This window comes from Peromyscus maniculatus, chromosome 11, assembly GCF_049852395.1.
Source record: "Peromyscus maniculatus bairdii isolate BWxNUB_F1_BW_parent chromosome 11, HU_Pman_BW_mat_3.1, whole genome shotgun sequence".
Lineage (NCBI taxonomy): Eukaryota > Metazoa > Chordata > Mammalia > Rodentia > Cricetidae > Peromyscus > Peromyscus maniculatus.
This window is the reverse complement of record NC_134862.1, coordinates 44,077,795-44,095,951: the sequence shown is the minus strand read 5'-3', so window position 1 is coordinate 44,095,951 and position 18,157 is coordinate 44,077,795. Positions and strand designations below refer to the sequence as shown.

General features: G+C 40.9%; 1 protein-coding gene across 8 annotated transcripts in view; it reads right to left on the bottom strand.

The window, feature by feature from the left end:
* Klhl12 (kelch like family member 12) overlaps positions 1-18,157 on the bottom strand; it is a 44,515-nt gene that overhangs the window by 9,526 nt on the left and 16,832 nt on the right. For all 8 annotated transcript variants that reach the window (XM_006982461.4, XM_016001019.3, XM_076547491.1 and 5 more), the window contains 2 exons: positions 16,468-16,617; positions 13,546-13,660 (listed from right to left, as the gene is read on the bottom strand). In XM_006982461.4, the coding sequence (XP_006982523.1) occupies positions 13,546-13,660; positions 16,468-16,617 (265 nt within the window). The remainder of the gene's footprint in view (positions 1-13,545; positions 13,661-16,467; positions 16,618-18,157) is intronic.

Sequence of the window (18,157 nt, the reverse complement as noted above, 5' to 3'; positions counted from 1 at the left end):
CACTGAGGCTTCAGAGATGGCTTAACTGTTAAAGGCTAGGCTAGGCTCACATCCAAAGAGATAAGACAGCTAACAAGGTAAGCTCTGTTAAATTCCAGTAACAGCCAGCCAGAAAAACCTTTTTCTTGGGGGAGAGGTAGGAAGGAAGGAGATGGACAGGGTCTAGGTATGTAGCTCAGGATGGCCCCAATCTTGCGATTTTCCCTGCTTCAACATCTCAAGCACTGGGAACACAGGTGTATACTACTATGCCGGTGGTTTTGTTGTTGTTGTTGTTTGTTGTTGTTGTTGTTGTTGTTGAGAACAGGTCTCTTGGTGTAGTTTCTAGGTGGCCTGGAACTCACTATGTTGACCAGGCTGGTCACAAACTCAGAGAGATCCCCTGCCACCACACTCAGTGTCCGATGATTTTTATCTTTTATTTTTTGGTACTTGGGATTGAACCCAAGGCCCTCACATATACTGGGCAGGTGCTCTCTCACTGAGCTACATCTCTAGTTGGTTTCTTGTTGCTGTTGTTTGTTTTGGTTTTTTGAGACAGGGTTTCTGTAGCCCTGGCCATCCTGGAACTCTCTCAACAGACCAAGCTGGCCTTGAACTCAGAGATTCCCTTCCCTATGCCTGAGTGCTGGGGTTAAAGGTGTGCGCCACCAGTGCCCGCAGTCATCTCTAGTTATTTGTGAACTTGTATTCTGCAGCACAGAGTGCCTGAATTCATTCGGCAGACCAGTGTGGTCTTGAATTTAAAGAGTCCTTCCTGCCCCAGCCTCTTGAGTAGCTGTGATTATAGGCCGACACCACCAGGCCAGGCCAGTTTTCTACCTTCTTGATGGAAGAGCATGTCTAGGTCACCTGGCAAGATTTATGTGTAATCTGGTGCATGCCTTTAAAAAATCAAAAGCAATCTAATCAAAAATACCTTCAGCAACTTCCTCAAAGCTAAGAATCACATAAAACTAAATCTAATTCCTCAAGGTCAGAGCAATAGGCAGTTTTCTGACAGTTCTGATCTGCAAAATATTTAAAGAAATGAAGAAAATGAACCTCTAGAGAATCTTCTGTGTTTCCTGGCTCATGAAAATCTTCATTGGCTTTAGTTCAATTTAACAAGCAATTAATGAATGTTATTACATAAAAAAATACCATGTATATTCAAAAGCACCCCAGTGAGTGAACTTAACTTACTTTATGTGGATAAAAAACTGGTGGCTTAGAGAAAGAACACTACCCACAGAGCAGGTTTCTAGAGAATTTACAAAATTAGGAGGAGAGGTGAGGGATACAGCTGAGTGGAACAGACTTGGCCAGCATGCCCAAGGCCCTGGGTTTGATCCCTATCCCCACAGAAGAGAAGAATGAAAATAAACACAATACAAATATAATAGAAATTAGGAACAGAGGTCAGATGATACAGAACGCCTTCTCGTGCCAGTTCTTCCTGCTCAACCACTGCTCATGTACTATTCTAGAAATACTATTACTATTTTTGGGCTGGAGAGATGTCTCAGAGGTTAAGAGCACTGGCTGCTCTTCCAGAGGTCCTGAGTTCAATTCCCAGCAACCAACCATCTGTAATGAGATCTGGTGCCCTCTTCTGGCCTGCAGGCATATATGCAGATAGAACATTCATACATATAAAATACATAAATCTTCATTATTATTTTGAGCTATAGACTCTAGACATATTATATTTAAAACAGCAAAGGTAGCCACATGTTTACTGGAATAATGCTGAGGTATGTAAATTAAAGGTGAATTGCTAACTGCCCTTGCATTCCATCTATAGTGTAATCCTGCTAAAGGCTGGGTCTCTGCTTCTATAAACAAGTATTTAAGAGCATCTGCCTTTTAAGTGCTGGGGATCAAACCTAAGGCATTCGAGGCAAGCACTCCATCACTGAGCTATACGGCCAGCACCAGCCTGTTTTTAAAATGACAGTGTTGTTGTTTCTCCCTTAGATGTGCAGTCAGCACAGCTTGGTGCTTGCTGGCCCAGGCTTGTGGTCCAGCTACTTAAGAGGTGGAAGGAAGAGAACTAAGAACTTTAGGTCAGATGGGGCTACAGAACAAGATTCTATTTCAAAAAAGAAAAGAAAAAGCTGGGGCCAATGAGCAGCTTTTTCCAGCAGGAAAAGGCATTTACCACCAAGCCTGAGAACCTGACGTCTGATTCCCAGGACCCATTTGGAGACAAGAGAACTGACTCTTGCAAGCTGTCCTCTGACCTCCACACATGGTAGACTGCCAAGGTGTGTGCACAACAGATAATAAAGAAATGAAAAAGTCCCGGCTAGGCATCCATGACTCAGTGTTTTACAGTTCCAAAACCCCCCACTGCACAGCTGGAGTCTAATCCAGTTAACCATTCATTCCTCTACAGATGGAACTTGGGTTGTATGTCTTTTTTTTTTTAAATATCAACAATTTCTGATAAACATACTCGTCCTTACATAATGGAATCACTGGTAATTATCCCCTTGTCCCTGTTGCACCAAGAACACTTAGGATAAAGGCAGTATATATGATTCATATAATGTTCCCCTTGGCTCAGTAATATGAACATATTTAATACTATTTGTATGATTAGAAAAGTTACTATATCGTATAATTAGAAAAAGAAAATGGGTGTGGTGAGTCATGCCTGTAATCCTGGAACTTAGAAGGCTGAGGCAGGACTGCTTGAGTTCAAGGTCAGCAGGTCGACACAGAGAGTTCTAAGCTAGTCAGGGCTACAAGTGTGAGAGCCCATCTAAAAACAACAAAACAAATCAAACAAAAAAGGAAAAGAACTTAAACCAATATTTTCCTGTAACCTGTTTTCATACTTTTCTCTATTCCTTAATCCATATGCCACGGTCTATATTTTTGTATATAGTTCATGATATACAGATCACATTTTGTCACCCTGCAGGAATTAATACCTTTCCTAACAGTTCTTTTTTTGTGGCTTTTTCTTAGACAGGGTTTCTCTGTTTAGCTCTGGCTATCCTGGAACTCCAGACCAGGCTGGCCTTGAACTCACAGAGATCCACTTGCCTCTGCCTCCCTGAGTGCTGGGATTAAAGGCATGTGCCACCACCGCCCGTATTTAAAAAAAAAAAAAAAAAAATTATTATATTTTTAAAATTGTATTTATTATTAATGGCTTATTTTTATTTTATGTGCATTGGTGTTTTGCTTGCATGTATGAGGGTGTCAGGTCCTTGTAATGAGACAGTTGTCAGCTGCCACATGGGTGCTGGGAATTGAACCCCGGTCCTCTGGAAGAGCAGCCAGTGTTCTCAACCGCTGAGCCATCTCTCCAGCCCCGTGTGTTTTTATTTATGCAGGTGTGTGTTCCTGCATGAGTTTATGTGCAGCACAAGTGTGCAGGTGTCTGTGAGAGCAGACCAGGGTCTCAGATCTCTGAGCTAGAGTTATAGGTGGTGGTGAGCCGCCTGACGTGGGTCTTCTGCAAGGGCAGAAGTGCTCTTCACCCTGGGTGACCTCTCCAACCCAGTTCTTTTTCTCCCTCTCTCCTCCTTTCTCTTTAAATAGGTATCTCTGTGTGGTGGAATTTGGGGTGTTTTTTTTTGTTTGTTTGTTTGTTTTTATGTATTTTAATATCAGACAAACAGTATTTGTGACATTAAAAAACACTGGAGGCAGGAGAGATGTCTCAGTGATTCAGAGCTTTGGCTGCTCTTCCAGGACAGAAGTTTGATTCTCAGAAACCACATGGTGGCTCACAATTGTATGGAACTCCAGTTCTAGGAGGATCTGACACCTTCTTCTAGCCTTCATGAAACATAGACATTCTCTATTCAGGCAAAACACACACACACATACATAAAATAAAATAAAACAAAAAAATTTTAAATGGGAAGAATTTCATTAAAAACAACAAAGAGGGGTTACAGAGATGGTTCAGTGGTTAAAAGCTCAGGCTGTTCTTTCAGGGGAGTTTGGTTCCTAGCACCCACATCAGAAGGCTCATAACTGCCTGTAACTCCAGCTCCAGGAGGTCTGATTCTGTCTTCTAGTCCCCTTAGAAACTAGAAAACATGTGGCAGATGTTCATATAGACGATATAAATACACATGAATAAAATAAATCTTAAAAACAAAGAAAAATCATTAGAAATAAAATAAATCAATAGACAGCTTGATTATCAATATCCTACCTAATACACATTAATTCTAAAAATCAAAAGTAAAAAAAAAAAAGATAAAACATTAGGTGCTGAGAAGATGGCTCGGTGGTTAAGAGTACTTACTCCTCTTATAGAGGACCAGTTCTGTTCCCAGCTCCCACATGGTGGCTCACAACAGTCTATAACTCTAGTTCCAGGGGATCTGATGCCATCTTCTGGCCTCTGTGGGCACTGGACATATGTGGTACATTCACATGCATATAGGCAAACACTCAAATATATAAACTTAAAAAAAAAATCCTTAGGGTTGGAGATTTAGCTCAGTTGTAGAGTGCTTGCCTAGCAAGCGCAAGGCCCTGGGTTCGATCCTCAGCTCAAAAAAAAAAAAAAAAAAGAAAAAAGAAAAAAAATCCTTAAGAAATAAAAGTAATACTGGGTGTGATGGTGCACACTTTAAATCCCAGCACTTGGGAGGCAGGTAGATCTCTGTGAGTCTGAGGCCAGCCTGGACTACAGAGTGAGTTCTGGGACAGCTAGAGCTGTTACACAGAGAAACCTTGTCTTGAAAAACCAAATAAATAAGTAAACTAAAATAAATAAAACACCATCTCGTATATACAGAATAACTGATAATCTTTTATAAAATACTTTTAGATAGTGGCAGCAAGACTCTTTGACAGAGACATGAGGAGAATAGGGGACAAGAAAATAATAGCTGAGTACCGTGCACCAACCACAATACTAGGTATCTTATCAACGTTCTCATTCAATCCTCCCAACAACCCAGTGAGAAGAATGAACCCTCATTAGAGGTAAAGGCACAGGATCAAGTAAGCTTTGTTTCGTTTTTTTTTTTTTTTTTTTTAACATTTATTTATTATGTATGCAGTGTTCTGTCTGCATATACACCTGCAAGCCAGAAGAGGGCACCGGATCTCATTACAGGTGGTTGTGAGCCACCATGTGGGTGCTGGGAATTGAACTCAGGACCTCTGGAAGAGCAGCCAGTACTCTTAACCTCTGAGTCATCTCTCCAGCCCTTTGTTTTGTTTTTTTGAGACAAGGTCTATTATGTAGTCCTGGATGTCCTGGAACTCACTGTGAGAACAGGCTTTGAACTCAGAGATCAACGAGACTCAGCCTCCTGAATGCTGGGATTAATGATATGTACCACGATACCCATTTAAGGTCAGATAAACTGCTATCACCAATTAGCACATCTGTTTGCTAACACTACAGCTAACATAGGTAGCACTTATGTGACAATAGCTATCCTAGCCTTTACCTAGATTTCTTCATTTAATCACCGTAACTCTCTTGGAGCTATGTTGATTCCCAGCTCACAGCTAAGGCAACGGAAGCACAGGCAGACTGAACTTCCTGTCTAAGGTAAGCAGCAAACTGGAAACTGTTGTAGAATATTAGTTGAAGATGTGTTACATTTGTTTATGCTGTGGAATATTTGTTTAATGATGCAATTCTTTTATGTTGCATTTGTTTAACTCTGTAAAGCTGTGTTACTTTGCCTGTCAAAACACCTGATTGGTCTAATAAAGAGCTGAACGGCCAATAGCAAGGCAGGAGAGAGGGACAGGCGGGGCTGCCAGGCAGAGAGAATAAATAGGAAGAGAAGAGGACTCAAGAAAGGGAGGAGCACGAAAAGGAGAGGAGAATGCCAGGGGCCAGCCACCCAGACACACAGCCAGCCATGGATTAAGAAGGAGAGAAAGATAGATATATAGAATAAAGAAAGGAAAAAAGCCCAGAGGCGGGCTGGAGAGATGGTTCAGAGGTTAAGAGCACTGGCTGCTCTTCCAGAGGTCCTGAGTTCAATTCCCAGCAACCACATGGTGGCTCACAATCATCTATAATGAGATCTGGTGTCCTCTTCTGGCCTGCAGGAATACACACTGGCAGGATACTGTACTCATAACAAATAAATAATTAAACAAACAAACAAATAAACCTTAAACAAACAAAAAAAAGCCCAGAGGCAAAACATAGTTAAAGAGAAACTGGATAATTTAAGTTAGAAAAGCTGGCTGTAAACAAGCCAAGCTCAGGCTGGGCATTCCTAAGTAAAAATAAGTATCAGCTGACCTGAGCTCATGGGAGCTCACCAACTCTGGACTGACAGCTAGGGAGCATGCACAGGACTGACCTAGGCCCTCTGCATGTGTGTGACAGTTGTGTAGCTTGGTCTGTTTGTGAGGCCCCTAGCTGTGTGACCATAACCTGTCCTTGGCACTTGAGCTGGCTTTTGGGAACCCAATCCCCAACTGGTTTGCTTCACCCAACCATGATGCAGGGGGAGGAACTTCGTCCTGCCTTAACTGGATGTGCCATGTTTTGTTGACTCCCATGGAGGCCCACCCCTTTCTGAATGGAGACAGAGGAGTGGATGGAGGAGGGGATAGAAGGGAGGTGGATGGAGGAGGGGATAGAAGGGAAGTTGAGGGAGGGAACTGTGGTCAGTATGTAAAATAAATGAAAAAAATTTAATAAATTTTTTTAAATCTTGATAAATATAACCTTAAAGTTCAAGACAAGACTGTGTAAAATATTAAATTAATAAAACTACTAAAGAAAAAAAAAATAAGTCTCCATGTGTTTACTTGGAAACTGGGTGGCAGGCCCTCAAACAGTTAAAAAAAAAAACCAGGAAATCTGTATCACCAATCTGGCCTCCAAGGTCAGGATTTTACCTATCATATGTGACTGCCAGAAGCCCTGTATTTTTAGGATCTTTTGTTTGTTTGAGACAGTCTCTCATGCTGGCTTTTAACTTTCTACATACCCAAGAATGACCTTAATCTTCTGCCTGCCTCTACTTCCCAATTACAGACATTTACCACCACACCCAGTTTATATTGAACCCAGGGCTAGGAAACCACTCTACCAACTGAACTACAACCCCAGCTCTAAGTCCTTTGTTTAAATGCTCAAACAAAAATTTAATGTTACATAATATATGATAATATACAAAATGTCTTTCTCTCTAATTTAATCTCCAACAATTATGTGACATAAAGATACTCTCAGATTATAGGAAATAAAAGCTTAAAATGGCAGTGACTTGTCTAAAAAGATTAAAAGCAGGTCTGAAACAAGTCCTGGGGCTGGGGTGTGGGAGCCCGTTCTGGGGTTCCTCGTGGCTTTACCCAGCAGGTCCGAATAGAGGATGATCAGGACCACGGGCCTGAGTGCAGGTGTCTGAGATGGTCTGCACTTGGCTGTGCTGGGGGAGGAGGTCTTTTGCTCCACCCCTTGGCGTCTCTATAAAAACCCTGGACCAGAGACAGTCGGGGCCCGTTGGAATAGGTTCCAGGCCCTCTCGAGGCTATCCTTTATTTTCTATCTGTTTATCTCCGCAAGATTCTCCGCTATAAATCCTTCTATCTAATATTTCCTGCTGCTCGCACTCAAGAAAACTCTGGGAAGCTGTGGGGGTGGTGGGTAAACGCCCCACAGAATGGCGCCGTGAACAGGGACTAAAGAAAGGGGAAAAAAGGGACTAAAGAAAGGGCAAAAAAGGGACTAAAGAAAGGGCAAAAAAGGGACTAAAGAAAGGGGAAAAAAGGGACTAAAGAAAAAAAGGGACAAAAAAAGGGGGGACTAAAGACAAATGAATACAGAGTTTTTGGTGAAAGTGCTGAGTCAGCCCTGCCAGTGGAAAGGCATGCCAGTGTTATGGAATATATATATTTATATATATATATATTTTTTGGTGAGGCAGGGGTTTTATCCTGGAGAGAAAAGGAAAGCGGACTGGAAGGATGTCCGATGCTGCAGCGAAATTCTCTTCTGTCAAAATTTTCTATCTTCTATCCCTTTCTCAATTTCTATCTGTGATAAGTATAAGATATAGGGCAGTAATATAGTTAGGAAAAACTTAGAAGTGTAAGATTGTGTAGGAAAAAATAAGTAAGGCAACTAGACAGAAAAACTCTTCAATTTTCTAACTTTGGGGGCTTTGAAAGCAAACTGGGGAAAAAATCTTTCTTTGGGCTTTACGGGTAGTAAAAAAGCTCTTCTTTGAGCTTATGGGGAAGAAAAAGTTTCCTATGGAAGCTTTTGACCTGGGGACAGCTGAAATGCCAAGTCCAAGCGCAGGAGAAAGTAATTTCTCCCTGAGGCAAAAATGGGGGTGTAAGAAGTCAAAGTTTAAAGTTGGGAAATTTTGGGAAAAGTTGGTCTTTCTCCTGGGGAAAAAAAAAACCTTTCTCTTAAACTATAAAGCTTTTCTTGGAAAACTTGGGGGGAAAATCTCTCTAAAAAGCCTTAATCTTTCTCTCTTAAGAAACTTAGAAACTAAAGCCTTTAACTTTCTCAGGACAAAAATTAGAATCACCTGAAGATTTTAGTATGGGGACCACCTGTGATTAGCTCTAAGGGAAAACAACAAACTTAAGACAGCAAAACCTCTAAGTTCTCTTTCGAGCTTTAAAAATCCTCCCTGCAATGCAGGAGGCAGGGACAAGTTCCTAAAAACCTCTTTTAAGCTCTGTCTCTTCAAGCTAGTAAAAGACAGTGGGTCAGAGTATCCTGAGGGAAACACTTGGGGAGAGCAAGGGTGAACAGCTACAGAGAGCCCAAAAGGGCAGCAAACTTTACCTGAGAAAAGCAAAAAGCCAAGCTTTTCAGTTACAGTGGAGCTGAGGCATCAAATGCTTTGTTTCTGAGTGAGCCTTTCAGAATGGAAAGGTGCTCCTAATCTTCCTAATGCAAAGATCCCCTGAAGCAATGCAAATTGTTAGCATTGTATCCTTGCTTCTGACCAAAAACCCAGAGGTGACTGGCCAGCATCTCTGAGTTGGAGTGCATTTCGGGGATACTAGGGTTCCTGCAGTGGTAAACTTCCTGGAGCACAGAGCTGAGGCAGGAAGGTGCAGGACCCAGGGGAAGATTGCTAATGAACAAACAAAACTAAAGCCTGTGGGAACGGCACAGTTGTCCACTTTCATACAAGTCCCGGGTTGATAGGTCCACAGCTGCAAAAAGAAATCTGAGGAAAAGCTTTCCTATCAGAGAAAGGACTTTTCTGGGAAAAGAGTAAAGCTGAACTGTGTCTGAAGCAGTCGTGTTGCTGAGTCAGAACGCTGTCTGGGGAAAGAGCCCAGCCAGGGCAGAACAGAACTATCCAGGAGTAAAGCTTTCTTTTCTGTCAGAGAAAGCATCTCTTTGAGAAAGCTTTGTTTCAACTGACTCCCGATGAGATGAGGGAGTGTAGCCCTGAGGGGTGATTGCCTCTGGCATAAGCTCTGTCCTTGAGGACCCAGACAAGCAAATGCAACCCACTGGGGGACTGGGCCAGGTAAAGGCCTGATGAGGCAAAACACCTGTCCTAATGGGAGTTTAGAAACGGCAAAAACCTCCCTTGTTAAATTTTTCAGTCTGTACGCAAACCATAGACCCTGAAAACAGAAACGGACAAAAAGCCCCTACCTTCAGTAGCAGGAAAAGCCGCCACTGTAGTGTCGGAAACTGTTTCTAGGGTAGAGGGGATAAACTGAGACCAAAATGGATACTGTCAGGGAGAAATACTCTGAAGAAACAGAGGGAACAGATTCCTCCCCAGAAAATGCCTGACCTGACAAAGCTGCTAGAGTTTGAGGCAGATTCAGGGGGAGAAGAAAAAAGCCCCTACCTCCAAAGGCAGCTAGCAGAGGTACAGAGCCGCAGACAGATACCTGAAGCTCTGCATCTGGGGAAGGGAGGAACAAGCAAAATGAGAATAAGATCAGTGGGAGAAAATCTCTGAAGGAGCTATGGAAAAGCTGTTGTAAATGATCTTGTTTTTCACTGACTGGCTAAAACAAACACAAGCCCTGAGGAAAGTTGCTATCAGAAATGCGTGCTAACGAGGCAGGTGTGGTTCTGATTCGGGGGCCAGTGTCTGATGAAGGAGAGACACCTGTTGAAGCCAGCTGAGAAGAGAAACCTCCCAATGTGCCATAGCTGAAAATGTAAGATGCTTGTTCAAATCTCACATTGCAAAAGCAAAAAAAAAACTTTGTTCAAACCTCCCGGGCAAGAATTTGTAAGCAAGTCTGGTAAAAGAGAACCAGTTGACTCCCAGACCCAAAAAGAACTATGGGAAATGATATAAGGGACTGATATGGGACTAATATTATTATGGACTGATGATATAAGGGAAATGCATTCTGGGAAAGGTAGTTTTTCTGCTAAAGATGGCGACATTGCCCTGAAACACTTTTGTCAGCTCGAAAATACGTTCATGGTAAACTTAAAATACAGCTTTTTTAAGAATAAGGAGGAAAAATCGTCTAAGGGTTTAAGTGTCAATTCCAGTGAAAAATTGAAAGGGTACGGAACTAGGCGCTTCGCGGTTTGGGGCTCTGTTGGTAAAATGCCTTATTTACCCTAATAGTTGTGCAAAGTTTTTACGGTAGTTGGATGACAAAAAGCTACCTATAAGAGCAAACAAGTCACTTTAAAATCCTTAAAATATCACCTAATAGCTGTGCAGTTTTTGGCGAAGAGCTTTACAACAGCTAAATATGATAATTTCACCCTCAGCATAAAGTTTTTCAGTAGAATAAACCAAAAGTACTGCTGTGATAGAAACGTTTGTTTGAATTGAAGTTCTTAGGGGAAACTATTATGAATTTGGGTGAAGGGACAGCCTCTAGTTAAAAACTGTCTACCGCTGACAGTGCATCTCTGCCGGTCCGGAACGGCTGAGAGAACTGACAACTTTGGGGTGTGGCTTTGTCCGGAGAATGTTACAGTACCCTAGCAACAAGTATCACAACTCTATAATGACAACAATCACTAAATCCCAGTGCTTTATAACAAAGCTAACTATAAACTGTAAACTTTAGAAATGATGTACGTACTTCCTGTCTAGTTAAGAGAATCTTTCTGATAGAGATGGTGATGATAATTAAGAGTAAGAAGTAGAAAGACGTATATAAGATATGTGAGTTTGTAAAAATTCTGTCTTGTTAGATCTGTGTTAAGAAATCTTTAGGTGTTTGCTAAGTTAGATATATGCTAATGGTAGCCTATATAAGTTTGTAAAATAGATCTATAGAGTTCCTTTAAGAATATAAGCTTGTAAGAAGTATCTAAGGTAGTCTTAAGACATGTAGTAATAAGCTTGTAAGATGCTAGTTGTAAATGTAAGTTTAAATAAGAAATAAGATAGAATGGATATAAGTGTATAAGAATTAATAAGAAATATATTTGCTAAAGTAGTTCTATAGTTTCCTTAAAGTATAAATAAGTAGATGTTAATATGTTGTATATGAGTTTGTAAAAACGTGTAAATGTTGAATATGAGTCTAAATGCTTTGCAAGGCAAAAAGTGTTATATGTGAGTTTGTGAAAACGTGTAAATGTTAAGTGTGAGTCTATTAATGTATATGGTAAAAACACCTGAGACACAGAAGCTAGTGTCCTAGTAGATTGCAAAGCAGGCAACAGAGTGATTTCAAAAGCTCCAGAAGCCGCTAAGAATGGCGGACGCCAGAACCAGCACAAGGCATCTGCAGCTGAGATCCATAGACTATCAACGCACCATAAAAAAACCTGAGCTAACAGCAAAAATGGTGCGGTTTAAAATATTACTATAACTAAAAAGGTCTGTCTGTGAGAACAAAAGTTGCAGAGACGCTTGTTTGAACTAAAATTGTTAACTGCAAAAAGTCTTGGTTGTAAAACGTCTCTTCATATTTGGAAGTGAAAGCCTGATACCAGAATTTATTTCTTGTTTAAACTTTTGAACTTAAAATGAGATAAAATTACAAAAACATTTTGGTTATGGATTTCTTCAAATTTGGAAGGCTAGTACCAATATTTATCATTTGAATTTTGGTACTTAAATGAAATGAACAATAGAGATTTCATTGCAATGGGACAATTTTGAGCTTACTTATAGTAATGACCTAGGAACGGTTTTCTGGAATTGGGTTAAAAATGAAACTGTTTAAATGAAGAAATGTATTTCTACTTAGAATCAAGATGCAATTTTGTGTATGTGTATATGCTTTATTAACTGGTGATTTATGAGTTGTTTTGTGAAACTGTTTATGTAAAAATGAAATTACTTATGGAACTGGTTTTATGTTACAAATGGAACTGTTCAAACAGATAAGTTTGGGTTCCTCTAACTAGGTTTGAGACTTTGTTTAAAAAATTATAAAGAAAAGGAGGAGTTATGAGATTGAATTATGTTCGCAGAAACCTATTGATATTAATGCACCCTGGTTTTGTGGAGTTAAGAAAATATTTAAGTTTGATGGTAAATACATCGAAGTTTTTCCTATGTTAACAAGAAAATTCAAATGATTGAGTTAAGGTTGTAAGACGGAGAAAATTGTTAACTATATATAGCACCATATATGCTAATTCAAATGGTTCTGTTAAGAGTTTGCTTTGAGTTGTAAAATTGAGAGAATTGTGACTATGTATAGCAATATTTATGTTTTTTTTTTTTTTTTTTTTTTTGGTTTTTCAAGACAGGGTTTCTCTGTGTAGCTTTGCGCCTTTCCTGGAACTCACTTGGTAGCCCAGGCTGGCCTCGAACTCACAGAGATCCGCCTGCCTCTGCCTCCCGAGTGCTGGGATTAAAGGCGTGCGCCACCACCGCCCGGCCAGCAATATTTATGTTAACCTGTTAATGGTAATGATGAAGCTAAGGGATTCTTTAAGTTTGTAGTCACCGAGTTTTGGTTTAGAAAGGGCTTGAGGCAGCTAAGACTGCTGTAGTCACCTTGGACGTAATTCAAAAGAAAAATGCCATCTATATCATCCTCTACTCCCATACTGGGAGGTGTAACAGCTATGGAGATTGCTGTAAGACATTAATAGTTATTTTTTTATATATTAAGAAGGGGGGACCTGTGGGAGCCCGTTCTTGGGTTCCTCGTGGCTTTACCCAGCAGGTCCGAATAGAGGATGATCAGGACCACGGGCCTGAGTGCAGGTGTCTGAGATGGTCTGCACTTGGCTGTGCTGGGGGAGGAGGTCTTTTGCTCCACCCCTTGGCGTCTCTATAAAAACCCTGGACCAGAGACAGTCGGGGCCCGTTGGAATAGGTTCCAGGCCCTCTCGAGGCTATCCTTTATTTTCTATCTGTTTATCTCCGCAAGATTCTCCGCTATAAATCCTTCTATCTAATATTTCCTGCTGCTCGCACTCAAGAAAACTCTGGGAAGCTGTGGGGGTGGTGGGTAAACGCCCCACACTGGGGATGTAGCTCAGTGTTACAGCGCTTGCCTGGGAAGCGCAAGGCCCTGGGTTCGGTCCTCAGCTCCAGAAAAAACAAAACAAAACAAAACCACAGACAAGTCCCTTGTATGCATTACAGATGCTATTCCAGCTATATCAAACCATATGAAAAACGTAGTTGAAAATGTCCCCTCCTTCTGCTAGGAACACCAACTTACCTAGACGGGCTCTTGTCCTGGGTCCTTGCATCTGACTCCGAAGTTCAGGCCTCAGGTGAAATTTCTTTGCTTCATCAACTAGATCCCTGCACTGTAAACTACATCGGATGAAAGGCTAAAATACAGAAGACAGGAGTGAACACACAGGACATTTATAATACTCTAAGAACAAAATGACACATATAAAGAAGATTTACTTATGTAGACACAAGTACATAATGAGCTGAGCATGCTTCCTTTCTGTAATCCCAGCACATCTGTAATTCCAGCACTTGGCAAGCTGAGACAAAAGGATTTCTGAGATTTCAAGGCCAATTTAGGGCTACATACTGCGTTCTAGGCCAGCATGATGTAGAGTAAGACACTGTTAAAAAAGACAAGACACATGCTCTCTCTCTCTTTTGGAAAAATATGTCTTTTCTGGAATAATTTCCCCGAAGCCCTCTCTCTCCTTCCCTACTTTCTTCTCCTCCCCTTCTTCCCCCTTTTCATCCTTTCTTTCTGCCAGGGTCTCTGTAGGCCACGTTGGTCTCAAACTTACAACACAGCCTAGGATAACTTTAAACATCGATGCTCCTGCCTTCACCTCCGGAGTACTGGGACTATAGGCATGCATTCATCATAGCCCAGCTCCCATATCTACATCCCACAGTGCTCTATGGGGGTTGGAGAGATGGCTCACTTTGGTAAATTCCCTGCCACAGAAGCACAATGACCCAAGTTCCATCACCAGACCCCACGTAAAAAGCCAGACATGGTACCCCACACGAGTGACACCCACACTAGCAGAGTGACAAGCAGATCCCTGGGCTTGATGCCAGCCCAATCAGAAACTCCAAGTCAACCAGTGAGAGACCATATCTCAAAAACCAAGGCAGATGGTCTCTTGCTACTGCTGTGTCTTTCTTTGCATGTCTGCCGCTGCCATTTTCTCTGGTACCTGGCCTGGTGTGTGAATGGGCGTGGGAGATCCCCACTGCCCTTAATGTAGTGTGATTATCCCGTGGATATACATATACATATCCCATTCCACTGGGCAAATTACCTGTGGATTATTATGGAGATGATTTCCTCTTAGCTGTACTGTTTAAAGTGTTGCCCCCACCCCCTGACCCTGATAAAACAAGGGCTGCACAAGATAGAAAAACAGAACGAGGAAATGTCACACAGCTAGTTTCTCTTAAGGAGCCACATAGATCATGGCTTAGGTTAATAATTAAGAAAACAATTGAGTCCCAGAAGCCCAGCTAACTCAAGTTCTATAAATCTTAATGTTGGGAGCTGTGTTTACAGGTTTGTGTGTGCATCAGAGCTGAAACAAAGCCTTAAATAGTGACTTTAGGTTAAGATGACTTTGGTAATGGCTTTGAGGTAGGAAATCTTGGAAAACAATGTAAAGTTTAGAAAGCACACTTTTAATAGCTGAGTAAGGGGCTCACTGAGGTCAAGAGACAAGAACAATGGCAGCCTGGCTACTGCTGGCCGACGGACCTTTCTTGCTAGGATGGGTTGGTGATCAAGGGTGATGATTAATTCCTTGTACCCATTACTGCCCTCAGCTTCCTGATATAAAATAAACTGTTGATGAGTGGGTATGCACCCTAAGGATTTAAATAGAGTTGACTGATTCTTTTTTATATATAAAAGTTTAGATTTGTGAGTCTCTTAAGATTCCTTATAAGATCTTTTGCAATAAGTAATAAAGTATCCTTTCTTTGTAACCTTAAAATGCAGCCTGCCAATAAAAGAACTGGCTGAGAAAAATACCTTGTTTGCTTACATTCTGTTAATCTATAAGAAGTTGCTTATGGGTTCTTGGGAACAATTTATTTTTCACCTATAATACGTAAAACGTTTAACCATGTAAGGGATATGGAAAACATGTTGCTTTTTACTTGTATTCATTGTAATCATTCACTTAAAAAATAGTATGTAGCCATGTTGTAATTTTTATATTGCTTGAAAGATTCTACTGGGGTATATAAGCTGTAAGGGAAAAATATAGACAAAGAGAAGGAAAACACCAGGTAAGATGTAGAAGGAAAGTTAGAAGGAAGACATCAAGAGACAAAAGGAAAACTTCAGGGTGGAAAAACAGAACAGAAAAGGAACAGAGCAGAACAAACAACAGTGAGAATAATAAAATGAAGAACTAAGCTTTGGCCCTCAGACAAGTCCTCGTGTGTCTGTTTGTCTGTCCACCTGCTCTGCATCTCTTCAGTTTCTCTGACCTGCTAAAGGTCTGCCATTCATCGGCACCCTAGGTGAGATCCTGACATGTTGGAGATGTGTGCGCGCGTGCGTGTATGTGTGTGAGTGTGTGTGTGTGTGTGTGTGTGTGTGTGTATTTCCCTTTTTTGCCAGTCCCAGAGAGTTAAGTTTTACCCCTCAGATAGAAAAGTCAAATTGAGTGATTATAGTTTTATAGTTGGCCAACTCTGTGGTTCCCCCTCAATATCTGAGCTGCTGGAGGCTGGTTCTTATGGCAGTAGTACATATAAATTATAAAAACATCATCACAGAGAACTTAAGTTAGAGAAATACTTATATAAAACAACAGAAAGCTCAATTGCATCAAACTAAGTAAATCAGATTTACTAGAAGTAAAAACATGATTTGCTAAGCAAAGCAACTCTTGTCTTTTTTTTTCTCCAGAGCAATTTATAGCAATTTATGATTAACAGAGGAGGGAACACAGTTCATTATAAAACAAAAAGGCAGCAAAGTGCAAAATTAAATTGTGGATTTTCATTTGTGACAGAAGCCTGACTTGCTAAGTAACATTTCTTCTGCCTAGGAAGTTCCCAGCTTTGCCTCTCCAGCAGGCCGGCTGCAGGCAGGGACACTACTGGTTTTTGGTTAGGCACACTAGGCTGTGGAGTTAGTGGAGGTTCCGGATGCCGAGAGCCTCACATGACTTACCTCAGCATCTATCACATCTGTAATGTACCTGGGGGTCAGCAGCGGCATCCGAACATACTGTAAGAGGTCAGGCAAGGATTCTTCTCGCTCCTTCTTGGAATGCTTCACCCAGTTGATGACAGCCTCAAAGACTGGCTCCTCAGAATCCACCTGCAATGAGGAATTGCACGTCATGGATTTCTGCCTTCCCAGTTAGGAAGTTTCCCACACACTAAAAACAACCATTCTTACTTTCTCCTTTCTGCTCCCTGTCCTCCATTACTGTTATTTCCCATCTTCCAGAAGTGTGGAGGTTCTGGGAAAAGTCTTTTCAGATACAGGAAGAGAATTATATGCAACTTAAAAAGAACTAAGACAGATAGTATTTAAAAAACCATCGGTCACATGTTGGCCTTCCTTTCAGAACTGTATCCATTCTTGAATTTTTTTAGTCATTTCTGCAACTTCAGTTAAAATGGGAGAGGAAATCTGTTATCTTAATTAAAATTGAAATAATTTGTATTTATAGTTGCCTCTGAAACAGGAATTTCACTTTATCATCAAACATAATGCTGCGGCTTTCAAAGTATGGTCAGTCAGCATTTAAACAACTATTATGTATTAAAATCTGTGCTGTTTGTGAGTGTTTCAGATATGTAGGTGTGTGTGTGTGTGTGTGTGTGTGTGTGTGTGTGTGTGTGTACACACATACACATTTTTGGGGATGGGGAGGAACTTAGATTACACATGGCAAAGAGATAAAGACACATGCTCTCAAGTCTGTATTATGCCACTAGAAAGGCAACCGGTGTAAGAACAGCCGGGATTTTCCGAGGCAGACACCCGTGTCAGCCCTGTGCTCTCTCAGCAGTTTCTGGGCAGGTGTGATCTGAGGCACCTTTCAAAGTGCTGACTGTGACTCGAGAGCAAATAAAAACACCACCTTGCACACCATTTCCAAAGAACTGTGGTGCTCTGGAAAGCAGACATGTTCTGGCATGCTCCTTCATTTGATGCATTTATGAACTACTAAGTGCCAAGCACTGACTTCACTGAGGCTGATTACATAATAGGGACGAATCAAGCACAGTCCTTGTAGGCCAGACTTGGCCCTCATCTTCTCCACCCGTCTTGTCCTTTCAAGTGCTGGGATTATAGGTAAGGACCACCAACTACTAATTACTATACTCTTGCTGTGATTAAAATTATATAGGAAAGTAGCAGAGCTGAGACAAAAATAACAAGGACAGGATAAAAGGGTAGATTATTGAATCTACTTCAAACTAAAGAGCAACTATTAATCTCAAGTATTTTACATTGGTATGGATTTTGTGTAATGATACAAATTTAAGGTTATTTTTGTCAGAAGACACTCTATGCATGTTCCTACTCTTATTTAAGGTATTTTTGTATATTGATACAAACTGAAGATTATTTCTGTTATACTGTATATATGTTTTGACTCTTGTTAAGGTATTTTACCTATGCAGCTCATTTAAAAAATGTATAATTAAGAAATACAGTTTTAGGGCTGGAGAGATGGCTCAGAGGTTAAGAGCACTGACTGCTCTTCCAGAGGTCCTGAGTTCAATTCCCAGCAACCACATGGTGGCTCACAACCATTTGTAATGAGATCTGGCATCCTCCTCTGTATACATAATAAATAAATAAATAAATAAAAATAAAAAGACACCAAAACCAAAATCAAAAC